The sequence below is a fragment of the Leptodactylus fuscus genome, chromosome 2, assembly GCF_031893055.1.
Source record: "Leptodactylus fuscus isolate aLepFus1 chromosome 2, aLepFus1.hap2, whole genome shotgun sequence".
Taxonomy (NCBI): domain Eukaryota; kingdom Metazoa; phylum Chordata; class Amphibia; order Anura; family Leptodactylidae; genus Leptodactylus; species Leptodactylus fuscus.
The window spans coordinates 36,588,193-36,604,503 of record NC_134266.1 but is presented as its reverse complement, the minus strand read 5'-3'; the positions used below and the strand labels follow the sequence as shown (position 1 = coordinate 36,604,503).

The 16,311-nt window shown below is 43.3% G+C and overlaps 1 protein-coding gene across 2 annotated transcripts in view; it reads left to right on the top strand.

Moving 5' to 3' along the window:
• The first annotated feature begins 321 nt into the window (after positions 1-321).
• Positions 322-16,311, top strand: part of DCBLD2 (discoidin, CUB and LCCL domain containing 2) — a 60,996-nt gene continuing 45,006 nt past the window's right edge. For both annotated transcript variants that reach the window (XR_012715035.1, XM_075263610.1), the window contains exon 1: positions 322-632. Coding sequence is in view for 1 of the 2 variants with exons in the window: in XM_075263610.1 (XP_075119711.1) it covers positions 536-632 (97 nt within the window). In the remaining variant the exon portion in view is untranslated. The remainder of the gene's footprint in view (positions 633-16,311) is intronic.

Below are 16,311 nucleotides of genomic sequence, written 5' to 3'. Positions count from 1 at the left end.
TATAATAGACGGGACATCTGCAAAGAAAAACCCCGCCACTAATCTGTCCTGTGTGAATTCAGCCTGACATCAGTCCGCATTGTCTCTGGTATTGGGGGTCAGTGTCCAGTTATATGGCCAGACACTACATGCTACACGTGTGTGCACAGTAAACATTCCCCGCTGTGGACGTGACATGTGTTGTGGGAGGAGTCACATAGATTGCCGCTGGTGGGGTACACTCTATACTGGGGGGGGGGTCACACCATAGCCCACTCACAGATCAGGAGGGGGTGGAACTATCCGCCCACATGGACCTCCCCTTAACCCCACACACGCCAGCTACAGGCAGCAACTGCTGCAAAGGCAACTTGTTGCGGACGACGCGGTGGCTCCAGGACATTAGGGGTTAACGGGAGTCCTGCTGCGGGGATCCGGCGGCGGAAGTAGTGCGCGCTCCCGGGATCTGCCAGGATCCGCTGTGTGATCCGTGCGCCGTGTGGGGATCCGCTCTCCCGCCGCCCAGCATGTATTCACCCTGGCCGAGGCTGCTGGGATGGACACCGGGGGGATGCTGAGCCGGCGGCTACTGAGGCTGCTCATCACAGGCTGGGTCCTGGTTGTACTGCTCCGGACTGCGGGGGCGCAAAACGGTGAGAGCGGCCGGGGATGTATAGATATATGTACATAGTATAGTGTCTGTATATACTGTGTGTACTTTATGGTGGTGCATGCACATAGTATGGTGGCTGTATATACTGTGTATGCTTTATGGTGGGTATATATATGCATGCACATAGTATGGTGTCTGTATATACTGTGTATGCAATGTAGAGATGTATGCATGTACTTTATGACATGTATCTGTAATATATGTGCAAAGAAGTATGTATATATGTGCTCATATTATAGTGTGTATATTCATGTACTTTGCAGTCTGTGTAATATAATATATATTCATGTGCTTTTATGTATTATAGTGACTGAATGTATATATATATATATATATATATATATATATATATATATATATATAAAATATGTGTACTTTTATGTTTTAGACTATATAATAATAAATATATGTGTGTGTTTTGCACTACAGCTATCACCCACAGTAATAATAATCTGGTCTGTGTCAGTATATTGTTCTTATACTTTTATACTGTTCTCTATTATATACTTATAACAATGGTAACATTTGTGCTTTCCACTCCTTGTATTCTTAACCCTCTTCTCCCCGTGCTCCCCTTCGGTGGTCTGCTGAAGCCCCCTTAGAATAATATTATTCATTTTGAAGTAGTGCTGAGTATAGGGGTATGTTCACACAGCATATTGTAGATGATGAAATTTGCATTTTGGGTGCAATTTTTAATAGTTATTTTTGCATAAAAATATGTGCCATGGTCACTATGCCATCACTATTGTTACCAATATTTTAGTTTGGTTGCATTCATAATTGCATGGGGATATATTACACATATAGACTATTGTTCCCTTGTGTGATGTACCGTAGTCATCGGCAGGGTGTACACATGTATGTTGGTGTAAGATAACATTTATCCTATATTGTACACTGATACCTGCAATAAAGATTAATAACTTTCTTATAATTTGATACTTTACAGATATTTTGTATCTTTAATGATTGAAACCAAACCCGTTGAATGTTCTGCATAGTGTTTGACCTGTTTTCATGTTTTTGGCTGTCATTGTTACACAGCAGCCATCTGATAGGAATTTTCCACATAGGGCACAGGAAATATTAAAGCTGACGGCTTGTGCTGCTGTCAGATGGAAAATTGTTTAGATCATAGCAAAATATCTGCATGGATGTTGTGTAGGATCGTTGAGAAATCTGGGAATGTTCATCTGATCAGAAATGTGTTGTAGTGCTTAAGAAGTCCTGGAAGCTGTCAGGGGCGGGGGGGGGGGGGGTACTTTTATCATCAAAGATATTATTTTTAAAGATAAGACTCTCGACTTCTCTAGGAAGTCAAAATGGGTTTCCCCTTTAAGGACAATTTCAAGGATTGGACTGGTTTATTGCTAACTGAGTAAAGGTATAAAATGACAGCAGTATTATACGTTATAGGAGTCTTGTGTAACTCGTTGCTGTCATTGACTTCCAGTAGTATACGTGCTGAGCCTGGAATCGTCGCCAGTCAACTTGGTTAAGAGTAAAGTGGAATGAATGTGTTCTCAGGACTAGGCGATATTGATTTCTCGGCTCCAGACAGTGAGCAGATTGTCAGTGTTATCAGTCCTTGCGGTGCTTTGTCTCCTGGGAGGATATGGTGGTACAGAGGTGGCAGTATGTGCCCGCTGCTTTTATACTACTGCTTATGCAGTAAGTGTGTCTTCTAGTAAGTCAATAACCCACCTAATCTAAGGGGTCATTTAGTTATAGACCCATCCATGTGGTCAATGATATATGTTCTCGACGACCCTCGCCAAACCTTTCCAAATCAAGGGTGCTAGGCCATAATCATTAGATACCTGTTAACCAGGGGCTTCTGTGTAAACATGTGACCCCGTAGCAAAATTTGTAATAGGGATTCACTATATCACAACTTAAGCGGCGTTTGAGAAGTGTGCGATTATTTTGGCCTCTTTTACATGCCGTCCTAGCGGACATGGTAATGTCACTCTATAGCGACAAGGCGCACACAAAATGTGTACACTGTGACATCACAGCATGGGAAAAAATTAATGCTGATGATGTCACATGCAGACTTTATGATGTTCCATGAAAGTAATGGAGGTGCAGTCAGTTTTCCACCTTCCATTCCATCATCCTTAGTTATTACAGAAGTAATGGGCCCCTGAAGTTGTGGTCACATCCATGCTATAGGCCGAATACTTGACGCCTATATCTCCTGATTCCCACTACCACCAATCATATATACACTTGGCTCAGCATAGTGTAAAAGCACTCGCTAAGGAAGGAGGAGAAAGCGGCTGACAGAGGTTGAAATTCAACAGCCAATGCCTATTCACAGGCCACTGTACACATGATGAAATTGCCAGGTTTGGCTCGGATACATCTGGTATATTTGGTCATATTTACTACGCCGCCTTCTCTCCATCAGCAATGCATTGGCATTACTGGATGTGTTGACATGTTGCAGTTTTGTTTTGGAAAATTTCTGCAAAAAAATTTTCAGTTTATTGAAATTGGGCTATTTTGGTGGTGAGAACATTTTAGATTTTGAGAGATCCATTTTAGTTGAATAGGACATGATCACGGTGTCCTCTTAGTTGTCCCTAAGAAGAGTTTTGGGTTTAATAGCACCAACAAGTTCTTAGACATCAAATGGACGTCCTAATGTAAGAGCTGCCGTGTCCATGTGTAGAGTGACTACTGAGGTAGCTACATGGGTTGTGGGGGGGGGGGGGGTCTGTTCATTCACTAATGGAGGCTCCTCTTGGCTGTTTACATGTCTCATCTAGAAGAAGATGAAGAGAACCAGCACATACAAGGACCCCACTTCATTCATACTCCATTTGGATGTGGCCGAAAGGGTTTGTGGGATCTCTGTTATGGAGGAAGAAGTGAGTCCCACCTGTCAGACATTTATGATATCCTGTAGACATGCCATACATTTCTAACTTGAGAATAGCCCTTTAATTAACTGTAAGGCTGGGTGACAACCAAAATAACTAATTGTGAGGTATGTTCAGTAGTCGTCGCCCATCTTTCCCTTACTATATTAAAGGGGTCATCTTGTTTTTGTCTATAACTTGTCTTCACTGATCCATTGCATTCATGCCAGTAAGAAGAAGCATTGGGCTATAAATTTTCTTGTGTACTGTTCAGATTGCAGGATGGGACCACCAGAGCAGAAACCTCTATTAGCCTGCATTCACCTGTCGCGGATTTGCTGCAGCAAAGTGAATGAGATTTTTAACAAATGTCTACCATACACTGCCGAAATCTTTTGCTAAGAAATTGACCTATGGGGCGAGTTCTAAATGTGGAATTCTCAAGTTTTTTTTCTCTTTCCATTGATATATAATAGAGGGGAGCCCAGAGTGTCGGACTGCGATCATTGATGCCCGTATACCCTCCATTGATATATAATAGAGGGGAGCCCAGGGTGTCGGACTGCGATCATTGATGCCCGTATACCCTCCATTTATCTATAATAGAGGGGAGCCCAGGCTGTCGGACTGCGATCATTGATGCCCGTATACCCTATCAGAACACTACAAACAGCGGTTTTTGTTGTACATTGACCCCTATAAATACTTAGTGGTGCAGTGATACCTCTTGTAGTCCAGTACTATACACAGATGCCATTGTTGTCACACAGCTTGCCCTGACAAAGCAGAAGTGGTTTTCTATTTGCCCCCACCATAGGTTTTCTTTAGATACTTGGACTGTTCTGAAGCTGCGGGCAATATCCCACACTTGGTTGAGCGACTCATGGTGTGATCAGGGCTGGATTAAGTGGATATATCTTTAGTCCCTGGAATAGTGCGGAAGGTTTCCAGTAACATTAATCTGCTAATCTGACACAATTTCTGGCATTCACAGCGCAATATACTTAGCAAATAAATGTAAGTGATGGATCGAGGGTTGTAAATTACACTACGGCCACTTTACGGCATAGCGTTCTCCGAGCGCAGTGCTGGCTTTAGAAGTCACTTTGCTGTGTAAGAGGATATAGATTTTATTTTACACTCACTCTATTTGCATCACATTGATTTCCATTTCCAGCTTGTTTCTAGCTGCACGTATTTTGGCACTGTTTGCATCACTGGGTTTTGCTTTAGACAAGGTATTGATATATCCCATAATAGGGTATATACATGTAAAAAGAATGGGAACTCTGCCTAATAAAAGCCCTCTCTCAGGCCTTATTCACACGTCTGCATATTGTGGACATATGGTGTCTACGATTATCGCACAAGATGATTGATCAATTTTTCGTGCGTCTCAAAGATGAATTTTGTTTTTTATTATTAAACATTTGCTTATGAAACAGATGTCTGAGTAAATATATTGAAATGAATGTATACATATGTCGTCCCTGAAAAATGCGAACAGCATACATTCATGCACCACCGCGATCAAGAGGGCTGAATGGCTCCTTGTGAATGAGGCACCAGTGCACTTGGGTGACTGGCAAACCTCGGTCGGACCCCCAGTGATATGAAACTTATCACCTATCCTGTGTCCTTAAAGGTACAAACCCCTTTAAAGTATGCGTGCACAATTAAAAAACATTATCATGAGTCTGTTTTGCTCTTGCCGGTGACCTAGCTTGTCGGTGTGTTGTATAGACAGCCCATTGATATTGAGGTTGTAGACAGCAGGTTCTGGTCATTGAAATTATCGGGGAGCTCAGATGTGTTCTAGATGTTACCATTTATCATCTTGTCAGGGCCGCTGTAGCTGATATCACAGTACAGAAGCTGTGAGATATAGATATTTCCTCGCCCATTCAGTCTAGCCAAGTGCTTCAAAGTGGGAGCTGCTCTAGGAGACCATTACACCCTCCTGATCGGACATTGGCCTAGATTTACTAAGACCTTTACACCTAGAAAGTGGCCAGAAATACTCCTCAACTTAATGCATATTTGGCACTCTATGGGCATCTCAGCTCCTGGGAGAACATTCAAACTCCTTTCATATGTTGTCCTCGGCAGGATTAGAACCCAGGACTTCAGTGCTGCAAGGCTGCAGTGCTAACCACTGAGCCAGCTTGCTGCTCCGCATGCTACTTTTTTAAATAGGTGACAGAGCAGGTCGGGGAATCTCGGTGGGCCGGGGACAGGAGGCTCTAGTCTCATCTCGGGCTTGTTGTACAACAGATCTGAGCGTAGATTTGGGATCAGGAGCAACTACATGTGCCAGAATTACTGAGAGTCCGAAGCCTCTTGACAATTCTGGTGTGTCTTGCCCCTGTTGGGGAATGAATTAAGAGTGGCATAAGAATCCCCAGTCTTGGCTCATTCTCCCCATTGTGTGGGGAAACCTGGTGCAGTGATCCAGTGCTCAGCTAGTATCTATTCTAAGTAGAGGATCCTACACCTGATATTCGGTGGCATCCCTTACATCAGTGGTCCCATTGAGAGTGCCATAGCGTTTTTATGCCTCGTGTCTGGAGAGCATCTATAAAGAGATTTTTCACGATCACCTATTTCTAGTCTGTACTTTAGGGTAGGCCATCATTCATTGTCGGATCGGTGGGGGTCTGACACCTGGCACCACCTTTGATCAATTATTTGGAGCACTGAATACAGAGCTGCTTTGTATATTGTGCAGTGCCCGTGCTGTGCTATTGCGGCTGAGCTATGATTTGTGTGTATGGGACCTGATCTGCCACTACCTTATGTATGCAGATGACTTCTTATAACTCTATACAGTGTGTGACTATCAGCTGATTGGGTTGGCTGCTGGATGTCTGGTCCGCACCAATCTGATATTGTTGACCTGTCCTATGGATAGTCCTTCAATCTCTCATCTTGGAAATCCCTTACATACATACAGTACACAGTGTATAGTATGACCCTTAGGAGTCTGCCATTGATACTGGCTCAGTGGTCAGCACTGTTGCCTTGCAGTGCTGGAGTCCTGGGTTCACATCTGACCAAGCACAACATCTGCATGGAGTTTCTATGTTCTCTCTGTGTTTTTCTCCCACACTCCAAAGACATACTGATAGAGAATTTAGATTCTCGATGTCTCATATAGGGCTCACAATGTCTGTAAAGTGCTGCAGAATATGTTGACAGTATACAAGTCAGATAAATGCGTCCACATCACATGAAGCCATTATACGGTTATGGGCATATGCTTAACCTCAAAGGTTGTCAATGTACAGATGAAAATCTGTTTTGTGAACATGTGCATGTAATAATATGAGTGAAAGTATCATGAAGAAGATTGGTGATCTGTATCCTGGGACTTCCAGCCCTGTATATTGATGATGAGAGTTGTAAGTGCCTTGATCTGCCGTCCCATGGGGGTTGTGGCTGCTTAGTATCCCGTCCATGCTTTTAGTCCATTTGTAAATAAGAGGATAACCACCAGGGTGCTGTATTGGCGCCCATCTGTCCACCTCCGTCCAGGAGCAGCTGGCATTTGACTTATTTTATTCTTGTTTTCACAGAAACTGCAGAGGTGGCAAACGACCCCCATAATAACTGCACAAAGCACTTTCCAGACAGAGGCACTTTAAAGGGGCTTTGCCATGAAGGTAGCCCCTCTTTGATGTGTCACCCAGCTTCTCTAACCCCCCAGTGACCAGCTGATATTGCCAGTGCTGATGTATAAGATGGATACAGGAATGAATGGTGGGCCGTGTCTGCCTGAGCGGTAGCCGCTCTTCTTCATGCTCTCTCATAGAGTAGGGGTCCTTAGTAAGAGACCCTTCTCTACGACATCTGTATATGCCCTAACAAGCTTTCTTGTAGATTACACACATTAATCCTAAACCTGGTTTCCTTCTTCTCCGCTCTAAAGGTGTAGACAGGCGTTTGCTTTTTGTGCCTTCTCCAGTTACACTTTCCCTAAAGGTTTGTTCACACGTTGCTATCCAATCACGATTTTTGCAGCTGTTTTTGAAAATTTGCAAATTTTAACCCTGACGTGGAAGGATATTTCTTGTAACAAATTTCATGGATTTTAGATGTTTTTTTTTATTTTTTTATTATTGTTTTTCAGCAGTTGATACATTTTGTATAGATACTTAGCTTTTGTATCCAATATACACAATATTGTAATGTTCCACTTTCAGGTGTTTTCCTTTCATGTCTATAGTTTCATTGGAAATTCTTTTTCTTACATGACGACGTCTCAAGTATCTAGTATTCTTAGTTCTTAACACGCCTTCCTGAGGTCAGACTGTACTTAATACACAAAGCTGAAATATTCTGCCCTATTTACAGCCCTCTCTTTTGTTCCACCTCATTTACCACTAGCATTTATCTAGTAAATAATGGATTTTTCCCTATATACATATTCCATCCCTCTTCTCCCTTTGTCTCGCTTTGTGCCTGCAGTGTAATGAGGGAGCGCTATACTTTCTAATTAGTGCATGGGCCCCTGAGGGACAATTTAGTTAATGTGTAGTTACATGTATTCGGTGTTGCCCATGAATGCCTTGGGTGATTCAGACTGACCACAGTGCTCTCTGACTATTTTCTCAATTTGGCTGGTGTCGGGCTAACATGTTAGCTGAGTTGACTATCTATTATTTTTCCTCTATGCATTATTCAGGGTATAGACTGGGTATTCCGCTTGCACAGATTTATTGAGCCTCACAGGGGGTTCTTGCCTTCCTCTGAATCAACTCTGTAGGAAGAGCTTGACGGATCTGGATCTTTACACAACTCTATTACCGCGTATGCAACTGTATTAAATAGTTCACATCTGAACTGGGTGTCCTTCTGGCGCAGAGTCCGTCTGAAATCCAGGATGGCAAGTCCTGCAAGCCTCCATCTTTGTCCGGGGATGTCAGGGTAACAAAACGGACACCCAATAAACCCCATTATATTCAGTGGTGTCCCTTTGGGACCTGTCATTGTCTACGGACTATTTTTTTTCCGTTCTTCTGGTGCAGTGACGGACCAGAACAAAGGAAATAATATAGCCGATGTAATTTTCTTTAAAAAAAAATGTCCCTAATTTTAGGAAGTATTATAAAGAATAAAAGCAGTGCTGGCCAGAATGCAAACCTTTTTGTCTTTTTGGGCTTGGCTACATTGTGATACTCGTGCACTTGCAGTAAACTCCATATTCAGCAGTTAGAGAGCGACTGCTCCGGAGTCAGCTTACGCTCTCGGGTCAGAAAGGCAAGGATTTGGCAGAGGACAGTGAATGTGTCGTTGTGAACTGCTTTGGCATTATTCAGCATGCATATCAAAGGGAAAACATATCAGATTGTGGAGTCACGCAGGCTCACTACTGCAGCTGTGCCCAGTTATTCTGGTCAGAATTTGGACTTTGTTCCACTTTGCTTAATCTGTTGGGCAAGGCCCATGATTCAGGCCCTGTGCACTTGATGTTGGCATTTCTCCCTTCGCTATGTTTTTTTTCCTTTAGGTTTGCCGCAAGTTTCTGGCTGTGTAATAAAAGTTCATACAATATGGCACTGCAGTGTGAGAAAACAGCCAGATGGCAGAATTGCAATAGTCCTGGTGCTTGAACAAGACAGGCAGGGGTTGCATTTTCTATAATGCTATAAACTTCCACGTCTTTGGTTTATGAGGACTGGTTATTTCATAAGAGAGGTAGAACATAGACTTGGCTTATCGGCTCTATATAATGTGTTCTATTTTCTCATCCTGGCCTCTTTGCTCACGTAAAGGGATTCTATCACTAGAATATTCTTTTTACAATAAATACATGTAGGCCTTAAGAGAGACTATTCTTCGCATACCTTTATTATTCTGATCTGCACCGCCGTTCATGAGAAATATCTTCTTTCTTCCTTATGCAAATTAGTTTTCTCGCAGCACTGGGGGCGTCCCCTGTACTGTCTGAAAACTCTCCAGCGACAGCCTCTGTCTTCTACTCTGGCCCACCTATTCTCTTGTGCTCCTCTTCTCTTGGTCCAAAAGCGCCGACTGCGCATGTGCATCGGCTGTTTTCCTGTGGCCGAATGGGAGAGGGAAATAGTGAAAATGCAATCCAAAGGATACTTACTTTTTCTAATAATGTATTTTGCATTTTTGCCTCTCCGCCTAAAAGGCTCAGTAGAAAATGCAAAGTTTTGTTACTTGGTGAAATTAAAGAATTTGTGCCGCTATGGACACTTATTCCCTATACAGGTCTCCCAGTGAGCAGGAGACCTTCTGTGACTAACTCTAGTGCGCTTGTGTGACTGACGCTTCATTCACTGTTATGGGACTGCCAGGACTGTAATCTCGGTCCTGCAGAAGTGAATGAAGACAGTCATGTATGTGTATTGCTGCTTCATTCGCAAGAAGGCCTTAGGGGGATTTTCGGAATTTGGGCCCCCAGCAATCAGACACATCCTCTGTCCTGGGGATAGGGGATAAGTGTCCATAGTGGAACAACCCCTTTAACATGCTGCATCTTATTTTGCAGTGTAACGCTGGGTTCACACCAGCGTTTGGCAGCCCGTTCTCAGGTTTCCGTCTTCTGCATGCAGAAGATGGAAACCTATCATGCCGAGTCTGGCCGTGAGCGCTGGTGAGCGTTTTATGCGCTCCGCGGCGAAACTGTTTTTTTTTTTTTTTTTTTTTTTTAAACCGGACACTGAGTACTGCATGTCCGACTCTGTGTCTGTTTAAAAAAAAAAAAATGGTTTCGCCGCGGAGAGCATAAAACGCTCACCGCCGCTCACGGCCGGACACCTTTCAAACCCATTGAAATAAATGGGTATGAAAGAGTCCTGCAGCTATCTGTCTCCTGCTCTGTTTTGTGCAGGAAACGGAAACCTGAAAAACGGACTCCCGGGGCGCAGATGTGAATGAGAAGAATAAATTCTTCTTTGTTGGGATTGTAAAATGCAATGTATTCTGTAACGTGTGACCTGAACCATAGCTTACAGTCACACGACCAATGTATAAAATGGCATGGTTGTTGCATTGAATTTATTGCAGTAGTGCATGTGAATGGGGCTATTTTTTTCTGACAGTCCAGTAGTGGAACATGTTTTTTTTACTCAGATCCCTCAATATACTGAATTCTGAGGGATCTGGAAAATGGGTGCCCCATGGATGCAAAATGGCCATAAAGTTTTTCTCAGCAGTTTTCTCATATCCATCAACATTTATGTTACAAAAGTTTGAAGCCTTGTGTAATAGGTAACTTGCTGCAGTACGGGTCACTTTGCTCCACTGGGTTTAGTTGCAGTATGTGGATGAAATTTGTATAGTTAGCTGTAATTTTTTTTTTCTGTACAGAAGCATCTTACAAGTGAATACAGGGTATACATATTTTTTGCTGTAGATGTCGGGTGATGTATGGCTCTTTATACCTAATACACAGTATACATCAGACTTACACATCTGACAGACGTCTCAGGCGTGATGTGAATAGCAAAGACCTTGTAGAGGTTCTGTCATGGTGACTTGGACATTCCAAGTCTCTTGAGTGGTTGATTTTGTTGGATATGATGCATATGAAGGTCAGGACAACATGTGCAGCGTGGGTGTGATGTTCCTTCAGATAACTGCATTTCGTAAGGCAATGTAACCAACTATAAATCTGCTGCTTTCAGGGTCTCTGTTACCACTCTGGACTTTGTCTTGTGTGAATCCTGTTGTATGTTCAGCTTTATTGGGATCTTTGGTTATTCTCTAAAAGAACTCTGAGATATCTCCTTCCTTTCTTTAATCTGTATACAGTTTTGGACGTTATATAGATATGGATATTAAAGGAGGGGAGTCCACTTATGATCGTTCTCTATGAGCTAGAGATGGTATCTAGCAACATCCGATGGATCTGGCCCATTCATGTAGCACATAGTCTATCATCGGTGACTGCCATGTAATACCAAGCCAGGAAAGTTGAAAATTGATGGAGGCTTCCATATTAAAGGGGATGTCTGTAATAGGTCGGCCCTTTTAGTGACTGGTAATATTTATCCATGATCCTAGAATAGTGGAAGGCACAGAATGTGGCCAGAGCAGCATCAAAGGATTAGTAATGAGCAAAGTCAACAATGTTGTTTCCAGAGCCCATACGGTGCAGTTCCCTGGATGCACCGCTATACAGTGGCCGGGGCTGCAGCTATTTCTTAAATAGGTCATCAGTATTAAAGCTTAATGTGGGCCTAGACAACCTCTTTACAGTTTAAGTAAATTTTTATATTTTGTTCATAAATCAAAAGGTGACAAGGTCTCTTCACTGCAAGAACTGTGGAATAGCCTACCCAGGAGCTACAGCAAAAGCTCATGCCTTCAAAAAAAGGCTTAGATTTCTTTATACAGCAAAATAGCATTGAAAAATATATATATCCTTCACTTGTCCCTTCATTCATGCCATTTCCCATCCTTTAGTTGAATTTGATGTATAGGTCTTTTTTTCATCCGTACAAACTAGGTAACTATACAGGCGAAGGAAACAAACCTTGCAATATACGTCGCAAAAGAGAAGTAGGTGCAACTATTATTCCTGCCTTTGCTACTCATCTGATTCATTGTGTCCATTCACAATCAGTATCAGTGTACAATGTACTCTATGGAGGGGAGAAGAGGAGAGACTTAGATATGTGGCCGTCTACAGGATTAAATGAGTCATTTGTCAGGAATTGGCTGGCTAGTGATTCCTGATAACCCAGCTGTGTTGTCTCTGTATATTACTGACATCTCTTTGAGGAGCTTTCCTTTTCCTCCCCTTCCCCTCTCCATATAGTTCTATTCTGCAGATTTGATCGATGACAAAGTAACAGATTTGGTTCTCTTTACCTGAACTATGGATTTGTGCAAAAATAAAAAATAATTTAAAAGTTTCTTTACGTTTTAATATGGAGACTCCAGGAGTAAAGGCTGCAGAGCTTGTCTTGTAAGTGCAGCTTATATGATTAGACTTCTATGCATTCATAGTTTCTTAAAAGTTTCAGTGAAAGTGAAAACTAAACCCTTGGAGTTCTGGGAATGGGAGTGTTCCTTTTATGCGGTGACCTTTTCGGGCAGGCCCATTAAACCGTGGTCCTCAGTAGGAGCTGCCAGCCTCCCTGTGTATACAGCATTACTCACTGTTACATGTGCTCGGTTATGACATTGCTCGGACTATTCTCAGCTTAGCAGCTAGTAGACAGATGTAGTGATTGATGCGGCTCCTATTAATGACCTCTTCCTAAAACCTCCACAACTCCTTACAGACCCTTATGCAATAACCATTTTGAAAAAGCTTCAGAACGCTTTTACTGTAACTTTTACCCTTCCTTTCAGACCTGCATGTAACTTCCATTAGCGGACTGTTTAGTAGTGGTTTCCACCTGGCCTGAATGTTCAGCTAGTGAATCATGCAGAGATAAGTCTACTAACATATGGATCAAATTATTTGTGGGTGGAAGTGCTGGTTCATCGTCTTAGACTTTATCAGAATACGGTTTATTTTGTGCCATGTTAACACTGGTTGCGACGCTTGCAACACTGAAGCTATGAGTCAGTCTGACCTGGGTAGTGTCTTGGAGTGAATTCGCACTGCAAATTGCAGTATCTGTTTGCTGTATGCACTGGGAAGCATCTGCTGCTACAGACACTAAACGTATCCATAGGGTCCTTTATAAGAGACAGTGGCGTAACTACCGGGGTAGCGGTCGCCACAGGGCCCGGCGACAGCCGCTACCGCTGTGTTTTTTTTTTCTTAATAGGTCGTTACCGGCTGGAGTTACTCCAGCCGGTAATGGGCCCTATTTACTTACCGATCCTGGCAGGGGCCGGGATTGGTAAATGGCGCTGCGGGCCCCACAAACACTATCATTATACTCGCGCATTGCATCATAAGGGACAATATAGAGTATATGAAACTGGCTTTTGTATTATGCTCATTGTCTGGATATCCGTAAGGACATCACATTTAGCCCTATTTACTAACATCGATGCATGCCAAGAGACCCCCCTATACACTAGTATACTTGGCATGGAAGTCAGTGGGCACTGTATGTATGTATTTATTTCTCTTATATAGCGCCAACATATTCCGTGGCACTGACGTTGTCATCCACTGTTCCATATAGGGCTCACAATCTACATTACTTATCAGTATGTCTTTTGGGGTGTGGGAGGAAACCGGAATACCTGAAGGAAACTCATGCAAACACGGTACCTTATTGTGTGCTTATATGGCAGTATTTGTCCAAGCCTTCTGTCATCAGTATGTGATAAGCTGTTCTCCCTACATCTTACTTGATCTGAACAGAGACTTATATTCATCAGTGAATCACTTGATAGTCAGCCAGTAGAACCAGATAATGCCGCTGTTATTTCACTGCTGCTGAGGCCGGACTGGCGGCAGAGCCTATATCTTCTTGAATAGCTACTTGGTTAATCAATAAAGGTAATTGCAAGTATTTATAGCACATGTATATATAGTACACAGCAGTTAAAGGGGTTGTCTCATTATAGACACTTATTCAATATCTTGTGGATAGGGGATAAATGTTCGCTCATACTGGGATGCCAGATTCACCAGTGATTAGGAAGACAGAAGCCCGGAAGGCCTCCGTGTGAATGGCTGCTTAGTGCGATTGCATGACCGATACTCCATTCACCTTTATCGGGATGCACAGGGTAAATGTCCATGACGTGACAACCCCTTTAACTCTTGATTATCCATTTATTAATGGTTAACACAGTGCAGTGGTTCCCTGGTGGACATATGTGGGATCAGTAGACTTAAAGGGGTTGTCCAGGATTAGAATACAAGGCTATGTTTTTGTTTTTCTCTTTTCCTCTCTGGAAGATGCACCGCTTCTGTCCATGATTTGTTTCTGCTACTGCAGGTAATAACCCTTAAAGTGAATCAGAATGAGCTGCAATAGCGGACACGGCCAATAAGCAAGAGTGGCGCTGTTTCTTGAGAGGCAGTAGAGCCTTCCGACCAAAACTGGGCAGCTCATTCAAGTTCTCAAATTGTCACAAATCTGACAATTGCTTCATAGCTCAAATGATTTGACCATAGTTTATTTAGCGCTATTTTTTCCACAGCGCTTTAAAGAGATATTGTCAGTACTGTCCCAAGTAGGGCGCACAATCTAAGGGAACCCACACGAACTCCATATTGATGTTGCTGACTAGACTCGAACCTAGGACTCCATTGCTTCAACACTGCTCTGCATTTTGATCGTCATCTGCATCCTTATTCATGGCATATCAAACAATATAAGACACAAATGTGTATGTAGACGCCCTAAAGCTGACGTCTGCGTCATACGAAAAGCTCGGCTATCTCCAAAACTTGGAGCAAGATCATACAGGTATATCCATGGAACATGTTGCCATACATAAAAACTTTAGTACACTTGGTTAGGACAATTGTCAATGCATAATTACTAGAGATGAGCGAACAGTGTTCTATCGAACACATGTTCGATCGGATATCAGGGTGTTCGCCATGTTCGAATCGAATCGAACACCGCGTGGTAAAGTGCGCCAAAATTCGATTCCCCTCCCACCTTCCCTGGCGCCTTTTTTGCACCAATAACAGCGCAGGGGAGGTGGGACAGGAACTACGACACCGGGGGCATTGAAAAAAATTGGAAAAAGTCATTGGCTGCCGAAATCAGGTGACCTCCATTTTAGACGAATAGTGGATTTCAAATCCGGGTCATATGAGAATGTGAACTTTGTGACTATGAGACAGGGATAGCTGTACAGGCAGGGATAGCTAGGGATAACCTTTATTTAGGGGGGAATGTTATTAAAAATAACTTTTTGGGGCTCTATCGGGTGTGTAATTGTGATTTTTGTGAGATAAACTTTTTCCCATAGGGATGCATTGGCCAGCGCTGATTGGCCGAATTCCGTACTCTGGCCAATCAGTGCTGGCCAATGCATTCTATTAGCTTGATGAAGCAGAGTGTGCACAAGGGTTCAAGCGCACCCTCGGCTCTGATGTAGGAGAGCCGAGGGTGCACTTGAACCCTTGTGCACCCTCAGCTCTGCTACATCAGAGCCGAGGGTGCGCTTGAACCCTTGTGCACACTCTGCTTCATCAAGCTAATAGAATGCATTGGCCAGCGCTGATTGGCCAATGTATTCTATTAGCCTGATGAAGTAGAGCTGAATGTGTGTGCTAAGCACACACATTCAGCTCTACTTCATCGGGCTAATAGAATGCATTGGCCAGCGCTGATTGGCCAGAGTACGGAACTCGACCAATCAGCGCTGGCTCTGCTGGAGGAGGCGGAGTCTAAGATCGCTCCACACCAGTCTCCATTCAGGTCCGACCTTAGACTCCGCCTCCTCCGGCAGAGCCAGCGCTGATTGGCCAAAGGCTGGCCAATGCATTCCTATGCGAATGCAGAGACTTAGCAGTGCTGAGTCAGTTTTGCTCAACTACACATCTGATGCACACTCGGCACTGCTACATCAGATGTAGCAATCTGATGTAGCAGAGCCGAGGGTGCACTAGAACCCCTGTGCAAACTCAGTTCACGCTAATAGAATGCATTGGCCAGCGCTGATTGGCCAATGCATTCTATTAGCCCGATGAAGTAGAGCTGAATGTGTGTGCTAAGCACACTCATTCAGCACTGCTTCATCACGCCAATACAATGCATTAGCCAGTGCTGATTGGCCAGAGTACGGAATTCGGCCAATCAGCGCTGGCCAATGCATTCTATTAGCCCGATGAAGTAGAGCTGAATGTGTGTGCTAAGCACACACATTCAGCACTGCTTCATC